Source organism: Carcharodon carcharias, chromosome 25 (genome assembly GCF_017639515.1).
Source record: "Carcharodon carcharias isolate sCarCar2 chromosome 25, sCarCar2.pri, whole genome shotgun sequence".
NCBI classification, from domain to species: Eukaryota; Metazoa; Chordata; class Chondrichthyes; order Lamniformes; family Lamnidae; genus Carcharodon; species Carcharodon carcharias.
The window spans coordinates 46,900,974-46,909,933 of record NC_054491.1 but is presented as its reverse complement, the minus strand read 5'-3'; the positions used below and the strand labels follow the sequence as shown (position 1 = coordinate 46,909,933).

General features: G+C 43.4%; 1 protein-coding gene across 1 annotated transcript in view; it reads left to right on the top strand.

The window, feature by feature from the left end:
- Positions 1 to 549: 549 nt before the first annotated feature.
- Positions 550 to 8,960, top strand: part of siae (sialic acid acetylesterase) — a 63,237-nt gene continuing 54,826 nt past the window's right edge. The window contains exons 1-2 of the mRNA XM_041174558.1: positions 550 to 695; positions 786 to 950. Coding sequence (XP_041030492.1) covers positions 623 to 695; positions 786 to 950 — 238 coding nt within the window. The 5' untranslated portion in view covers positions 550 to 622. The remainder of the gene's footprint in view (positions 696 to 785; positions 951 to 8,960) is intronic.

Genomic DNA, 8,960 nt, shown 5'->3' with positions numbered 1-8,960 from the left:
CTTTTCTTCTCCGCCGATGCTGCCAGACCTGCTGAGTTTTTCCAGGTAATTCAATATCCAGGCTTGGGCTGACAAGTGGCAGGGTTGAGTGATGGGGCGGAGCTGAGTGACAGGGGGCGGAGCTGAGTGACAGGGGGTGGAGCTGAGTGATGGGGCGGAGCTGAGTGACAGGGGGCGGAGCTGAGTGATGGGACGGAGCTGAGTGACAGGGGGCGGAGCTGAGTGACAGGGGGCAGGGCTGGGTGATGGGGCGGAGCTGAGTGACAGGGGGCGGAGCTGAGTGACAGGGGGCAGGGCTGAGTGATGGGGCGGAGCTGAGTGACAGGGGGCAGGGCTGGGTGATGGGGCGGAGCTGAGTGACAGGGGGCGGAGCTGAGTGACAGGGGGCAGGGCTGAGTGATGGGGCGGAGCTGAGTGACAGGGGGCGGAGCTGAGTGACAGGGGGCAGGGCTGAGTGATGGGGCGGAGCTGAGTGACAGGGGGCGGAGCTGAGTGACAGGGGGCAGGGCTGAGTGATGGGGCGGAGCTGAGTGACAGGGGGCAGGGCTGAGTGATGGGGCGGAGCTGAGTGACGAGAACGGGCCGTGTGACTTAGTGGTGGGGCTAGTGACCTTTGACCGTAATGGCGAGTTTTGGTTTCTGGTGTTTGTGTCTCGGGGCTGCGGTGTTGTGTCCTGGGCTCGGGCTTTGTGCCGGTAAGTGACCGTCTCCCATTGAATGTAAAATGAAATAAGGGTGATGATGGCCCAGCTGGGTAACATCTCCAGGTGTAATTTCTCTTTCAGAGCCTGCCTTTCGATTTGGATCTTACTATGCCAGTCACATGGTGTTACAGAGAGAACCTGTTCGAGCTGTTGTTTGGGGATATGGTGCAGTGGGAGCACTAATCAATGTGACTGTCTGGAGAGAGGACAGCATCGTCACTCAGCAGGTGACAGCAGTGAATGAAGGTAGGGAGCTGTGTCTGGTTGTATAATCCCTGTCCACAGTCACACATTAGAATCAGACATAAAGATAGAGGCTGCAATCATTTCAGGTCAGAAGCCAGTGAGAATGCCCCTGGATGTTAACTGGCCAGAGACAGAGAGAGGAAGAATGAGAGAGACCGAGAATGCCTGCAGAGCCAACAGGAAATAGAGAGTTGGGGCTGACAGGAGACAGGTCCCTGGGAACGCGCCTATAGCCAGGACCGAGACTGTATAGAGTAGGGATAGTGGAGGACTTATTATCCCAAAAGAGACTGGGATGGTAATGGTGGAAAGGACAATGGCGGGTGCAATTCCTGAAATATGTACAAGAGAACTCTCTTGACTAATGTGTTTCCAGCCGAATGATGAAGGAAACGATGAGACTTCTAATTCTGAGGAATTACGTGGGGCAAGTGGGACATGTTTGAGTGGGGGAGTATATGTGACACAGTGATTACATAATCATCAGGTTTGGAATAGTTATGGAAAAGGATCAGGATAAATCACGTGTGAAAGGAATCAACTGTAGAAGGGTTAACTTGAGAGAGTTGAAATGGAATCTGGTCCAGGTTAATAGGAAGTGAAGATTGGCAGCCAAAATGGTAACTAAACAATGGGAAGCCTTCAACCAGGAGATAGTTTTAATGGAGACATTCCCACAAGGAGGAAAGGAAGGGCATCCAAGGCTAGAGCTTGCTGCATAGCCAAATAAATTGAGTTTAAAGTGAAAAAGGAGGTTGTGGTCAATGTTAAGAGCCAGAACACAAAACAAGCTGAATGCAGAAAATGTAGCGGAGAATTGAAAAAAGAAATAAAATGCTGAAGATAGAAGTGACATTTGAAAATTGAAGTGTTTTCATTGTAATAAAGTGGGGCACACTAAGTCAGTGTGTTGGAGATTGCAGGAAAAATCTGTTGGAATTGTTGAGGTATTGAAAAGCTCTGAAAGTAAAAGTATTGTGGGTTCTGAGGTTCAAGCTCAGGAGAAACCAGTGGCTTGTGTACAGGTGAAACAGGGAGAATCAGTGATAGGTGAAGAAGTGGGAATGTGTTCACAGTTCACTCGAATTCAGAGGAGCAGGTTACAGAAATGTTTAAAGATTTTGTGTGTGATGGGAAAGTCTTTCCATGTGTACAGGGTAGAGATGAAAGATGTTAAAATTTTAAAAGAGGTAATGATGTTAAAATTTTAAGAGAGACAGGCTAGTCAATCTTTAATGTTGTAGGATAGTGATATTTGTTGTTCAAAGGGAGTATTGCAGAAGCAGGTAATAATAAGTGGGGCTCATGGAGATGCTAAATCTATTCCATTGTGGAAGGTAAATTTAAAGAGCAAATGGAAGATAGATGAAATTATAGTTGGAGTGGTGGAAAAATTGCCCTTTGCGGGGGTTCAGTTTATTCTGGGTAATGATTTAGCTGGATCACAAATGTGAGTTAAAAACAAAAAACTGCGGATGCTGGAAATCCAAAACAAAAATAGAAATACCTGGAAAAACTCAGCAGATCTGGCAGCATCGGCGGAGAAGAGCAAAGTTGACATTTCGAGTCCTCATGACCCTTCAACAGAACTAAGTAGGAGTTGGAAAGGGGTGAAATATAAGCTGGAAAAACTCAGCAGGTCTGGCAGCATCCGGGGAGAAGAAAAGAGTTGACGTTTCGAGTCCTCATGACCCTTCGACAGAACTTGAGTTCGAGTCCAGGAAAGAGCTGAAATATAAGCTGGTTTAAGGTGTGTGTGTGGGGGGCGGAGAGATAGAGAGACAGAGAGGTGGAGGGGGTTGGTGTGGTTGTAGCGACAAACAAGCAGTGATAGAAGCAGATCATCAAAAGATGTCAACAACAATAGTACAATAGAACACATAGGTGTTAAAGTTAAAGTTGGTGATATTATCTAAACGAATATGCTAATTAAGAATGGATGGTAGGGCACTCAAGGTATAGCTCTAGTGGGTTTTTTTTTAAACCCACTAGAGCTATACCTTGAGTGCCCTACCATCCATTCTTAATTAGCACATTCGTTTAGATAATATCACCAACTTTAACTTTAACACCTATGTGTTCTATTGTACTATTGTTGTTGACATCTTTTGATGATCTGCTTCTATCACTGCTTGTTTGTCGCTACAACCACACCAAACCCCCTCCACCTCTCTGTCTCTCTATCTCTCCGCCCCCCACACACACACCTTAAACCAGCTTATATTTCAGCTCTTTCCTGGACTCGAACTCAAGTTCTGTCGAAGGGTCATGAGGACTCGAAACGTCAACTCTTTTCTTCTCCGCCGATGCTGCCAGACCTGCTGAGTTTTTCCAGGTAATTCTGTTTTTGTTTTGGATTTCCAGCATCCGCAGTTTTTTTGTTTTTATGAAATATAAGCTGGTTTGGGGGGGGGGGTGGTGAGGGGGGGGTGCGGTGGTGGTGGGGCGCGGGGAGTTGTTGGGACAAGCAAGCAGTGATAGGAGGAGATAACCAAAAGATGTCACAGACAAAAGAACAAAGAAGTGTTGAAGGTGGTGATATCTAAAAGAATGTGCTAATTAAGAATGGAGAGCAGGACAAGCAAGGTACAGCTCTAGTGGGGGTGGGGTGAAATAAACGATGGGTGGAATGCATTTAAAAATAATGGAAATAGGTGGGAAAAGAAAAATCTATATAAATTATTGGAAAAAACAAAAGGGAGGGGGAAGAAACGGAACAGGGGTGGGGATGGAGGAGGGAGTTTAAGATTTAAAGTTGTTGAACTCAATATTCAGTCCGGAAGGCTGTAAAGTGCCTAGTTGGAAGATGAGGTGCTGTTCCTCCAGTTTGAGTTGAGCTTCACTGGAACAATGCAGCAAGCCAAGGACAGACATGTGGGCAAGAGAGTACGGTGGAGTGTTAAAATGGCAAGCGACAGGGAGGTCTGGGTAATGCTTGCGGACAGACCGAAGATGTTCTGCAAAGCGGCCACCCGGTCTGCGTTTGGTCTCTCCAATGTAGAGGAAACCGCATTGGGAGCAACGAATGCAGTAGACTAAGTTGGGGGAAATGCAAGTGAAATGCTGCTTCACTTGAAAGGAGTGTTTGGGCCCATGGACGGTGAGGAGAGAGGAAGTGAAGGGTCAGGTGTTGCATATTTTGTGTTTGCACAGGGAGGTGCCGTAGGAGGGGGTTGAGGAGTAGGGGGTGATGGAGGAGTGGACCAGGGTGTCACAGAGGGAATGATCCCTACGGAATGCCGCCGGGGGGGGTGGTGAAGGTAAGATGTGTTTGGTGGTGGCATCATGCTGGAGTTGGTGGAAATGGCGGAGGATGATCCTTTGAATGCGGAGGCTGGTTGGGTGTAAGTGAGGACAAGGGGGACCCTATCATGTTTATGGAAGGGAGGAGAAGGTGTGAGGGTGGATGTGCGGGAGATGGGCCGGACACGGTTGAGGGCCCTGTCAACTACCGTGGGTGGAAAACCTCGGTTAAGGAAGAAGGAGGACATGTCAGAGGAACTGTTTTTGAAAGTGGCATCATCAGAACAGATGTGACGGAGGCGAAGGAACTGAGAGAATGGGATGGAGAATGGCAGAAGCAAAATGTATTCCAGTATGTTATCTTCGAGAAGGTATTTTGATGAGAAAGTGGATATCAGATCATGTCTCAGCAAATGAAAGCTGGAGGGAGGTGCATCAGATTGTTATCCCATTAGGGTATAGAAATGAGATTCTGAGGATTGCTCACAAAATTGCAATGGGCGAACATTTAGGAATTCGGAAAACATAGAGAAAGATACAGAGGTATTTTTGTTTGGCCAGGATTGCATTGGGATGTAGTCAAATTCTATTATACATGTCAAATAACAAGAAAATCACAAGCAGTGATTAAGCCGGTGCCTTTAATCCCAATACCAGCATTTGAAGAACCTTTTACCAGGGTCATGATTGATTGTGTAAGACTCCTCCCTCAGACTAAAAGTGGTAATCAGCATTTACTGACACTAATGGATGTGTCTACTAGGTTTCCTGAAGTGATACCTTTAAGAAATATTACAACTAAGAGATTGTGGAGGAGTTAATTACGTTTTTTTACAAGATATGGTTTACCTAAGGAAATACAATCAGATCAAGGGTCAAATTTCATGTCACAGCTGTTTAAGGATGTAATGAACAGCTTGAGGATAAAACAGCTTAAGTCAACAGCTTATCATTCAGAATCACAAGGAGCTTTGGAAAGATGGTATCAAACTTTAAAAACTATGATAAGAGCATACTGTCAGGATTATGCACAGGATTGGGATACAGGAATTCCATTTTTGTTATTTGCTATTAGAGACGCTCCTGATGCATCGACTGGTTTTAGCCCTTTTGAATTAGTTTATGGTCATGAGGTAAAAGGGCCACTGAAATTGATTCATGAAGAAATTGGCGGGTCAAAATTCAGAAACTATTCTCCTGGATTACGTAAAAAATTTCAGAGCATGTGAGTTGGCTAGGGCACATTTAAAGATATCACAGCAAGTGATGAAAGTGAAAGCAGATAAGAAAGCTAAAACTCAGTTTTGTTTCTGGAGAGAATGTACTAGTTTTGTTACCAGTACTAGGTGATTCATTAAATGCAAGATTTAGTGGGCCTTACAGGATTGAAAAGAAATTGTGAAGTAAATTATTTAGTAAATACTCCAGATGGAAGAAAGAAGTAGAGGGTGTGTCTTGTAAATATACTTAAAAAGTAATTTGACAGGGAAGGGGAACAAAAAGAGGTATTAGTGATGGTGGATGATGAGAAGGAGGTAGAAGTGCAGGACTATGAAATTGATTTTTCTCTAATTGGATAATGAGGGGATGCTTGAAAATGTAAATGAAATATTGAGTTACTTTCAAAACAAGTGTCAAAGTGGTTTGGGAAAGCTATTGTAGTCACACAAAGCTATTTGTGGAAATAAGTTGGGAAAGACACATTTAGCCATACATGGGGCAGGATCTTCTAGCTGGCGAGTGGGGGCAGGGCCCTCTTGCTGACACGTAAAATGACGCGGGATGATGTCACCCCACGTCATTTCCATTTTCAGGTCGGCGGGGACGCAACCAAGTCAGCTGCACAGGCAAGATGAGGTTTCATGAGAGTAATAAATGTTTCAATAAAAGTTATGGACATGTCCCAACTCATTTGACAGTGCGAAAGAGCACACCACTGGCCGAGGGAATCCCCCACTCGCCCGTACAGGGAGCGCGTAGCCTTAATTGGCCTGCCCACATAAATTGGGGGCGCTGATTGGAGGCGCACCCGCTCCCGCACTCTTTCTCCACCCCCCCCACCACCACCAACGGGGGGAAAATTTTTCCCATGATGTTTGTACAGAAATGTAATCCTCAATAAGGCAACAACCTTATAGATTAAACCCAGCAAAGTTATCACAAGTACAAAAAGAAATTGATTTCATGCTTCAAAATGATATTATTGAGTCTAGTTGCAGTAACGGGAGTTCACCTGTTCTACTGGTACCGAAACTGGATGGAACACAAAGACTGTGTGTGGACTATTGAAAGGTGAATGCGGTGACAGAAGTGGATTCATATCCCAAACCACGGTTAGAAGATTGCATTGATAAAGTGGGACATTTGAAATTTATCACAAAGATTGACTTGCGAAAAGGATATTGGCAGGTACTGTTGTTGGAGAGAGCAAAGGAGATATCAGCTTTTGTAACGCCAAGTGGACTATATCAGTTTAAAGTCATGCCTTTTGGTATGAAGAATGCACTTAGGACATTTCAAAGACTGACAAACAAAGTAATTGTGGGTCTAAGCGATTGTGCTGCTTATATTGATTTAATCGTTTTCAGTCAGATGTGGGAGGAGCATTTGCATCACCTGGAAGAATTATTTACTCAACTACAAGAAGCTAATTTGGTGATGAACTTGGCTAAAATTGAATTTGCAAAAGCGCAAGTATCTTGGATGTGGTAAGGTGGCTCTGAGAGATGTGAAAGTCAAGGCTTATCGTAGATTTCCCAGCGCTTACAACAAAACGAGAAGTTTTGAGATTTATGAGCATGAGTGGGTTTTACCAGAAACTTGTACCAAATTTTAGCCAAGTGGTTGCTCCGTTGACTGAATTATTAAAAAAGAACAGGAAGTTTCAATGGACACTGGAGTGTCAGAAGTCATTCGATAATTTGAAAACTGTATTAACTACAACACCAGTTTTGGCAGTACCCACTTATGCCAAGCAATTCAAGTTGGCCATTGATGCAAGCGATGTAAGCATTGGCTGCACTGTTACAAGAAGATGACATTAGAATTTAAAAACCAATAGGGTATCTTTTGCGCGGAAGCTGAATGTACAACAGAGAGGGTATTCAAAGATCAAAAAAGAGATTTTGGGTTTCGTATTAGCATTTTGAAATTTATGTTGCAAATAATTAATCAGAAACAATAGTTTATACAGACCATAATTCTTTGAAGTTTTTGGGCAAATTTTGAGATAAGGCTTTTCAGATGGAGTCAATTATTACAACCATTTAATCAACGGATTATACATATTGCTGGAAGAGAAGATCTGTTCGCAGATGCGTTATCAAGAGTTCAAGCTTAAAGGATGATTGAACATTTTATTTTAAAAAAACCTGGACACTGAACTGCAGTGATTACTGTTGATGGTTCATTTTATGATAGGGAGGAGGATGTCATGAAGCTATTAATGTATATAATGTTATTGGAAATTTTTTAAAATAAAAAATAGAGGGTTAGTTTGTGGGTGTGTCTTAATTGGATTAAAGTCAGCCAGTCTGGGTGCTTTGCTGTACACTAGATTTAAGATGTAAGGGAGGTAGAGTGCATTTGCATTTTGTTGAATAGAGCATTCAAGAAGGGGAGTGAATTCTGGAATTTTTTTTTCTAGTAGGAATATACTTATTTTGCGTGTTCTGAAATATCCCCTTAAATGTCTGCCATTGCTTCTCTATTGATCTACCCCTAGCATAGTATCCAAGCTCACTTCAGCAAGCTCTGCTTTCATGTCCACATAGTTGCCTTTATTTAAATTTAAAATACTAGTCTTAGACCCATTCTTCTCCCTTTCAAACTGAATGTAAAATTCACGTATATTGTGATCACTGCTCCCAGGGGTGCCTTTACTCAGGTCATTAATTAATCCTGTCACATTACACAATACCAACTCTACTATAACCTGTTTGCTGATTGGTTCCAGAACATACTGCTCTAAAAAACACTATCTCAAAAGCATTCTATGAGCTTCTCATCCCGGCCACTACTGACAATCTGATTTTTCCACTTTATATATAGATTAAAATCACTCATGATTATTGCTGACCCTTTATCTCAAGCACCCAATATTTCTTCTGATATGCTTTGTCCTACATTGTGGTTACTGTTAAAGGCTCTGAGGACCACTCCCCTACTTCTTTCCCTTACTATTCCTCATCTCCACCCAAACCAATTCTACATCCTGATCTCCTGAACCAAGGTCATCTCTCCTAACTATTGCACCAATACCATCCTTGATAAACAGTGTTACCCCTCCACCTTTACCCAGCTTCCTATTCTTCTTGAATATCATATAGCCCTCAATATTCAGGACACAGTTCTTGTCATCCTGCAGCCACATCTCCGTAATGGCTATCAGGTCATATTTATCCACTTCAATGTATACTATCAATTCATTTGCTTTGTTATGAATGCACATTCAGATACAGAGCCCTTGGTTTTGTCTTTTTGTTATCTTTGTAACATGTAGTCTTGATTATTGGTATATTGTTAGATTTTTATCTCTCTGTTCCTCCCTGCTATTCTATAACCCTCATTTCCCATAGTACCTTGAATCTACCCCTTGATTTGCCACATCTACCCAAGCTTGATCCCTCACCCCACCTTGCTTAGTTTATAGCCCTCTCTACTTCCCTAGCTATGGTGGCTCGCAAGATCACTAGTCCCATCACGGTTCAGGTGTAGACCATCCCAGTGGTACAGCCCCACCTTCTCCAGTACTGGTTCCAGTGCCTC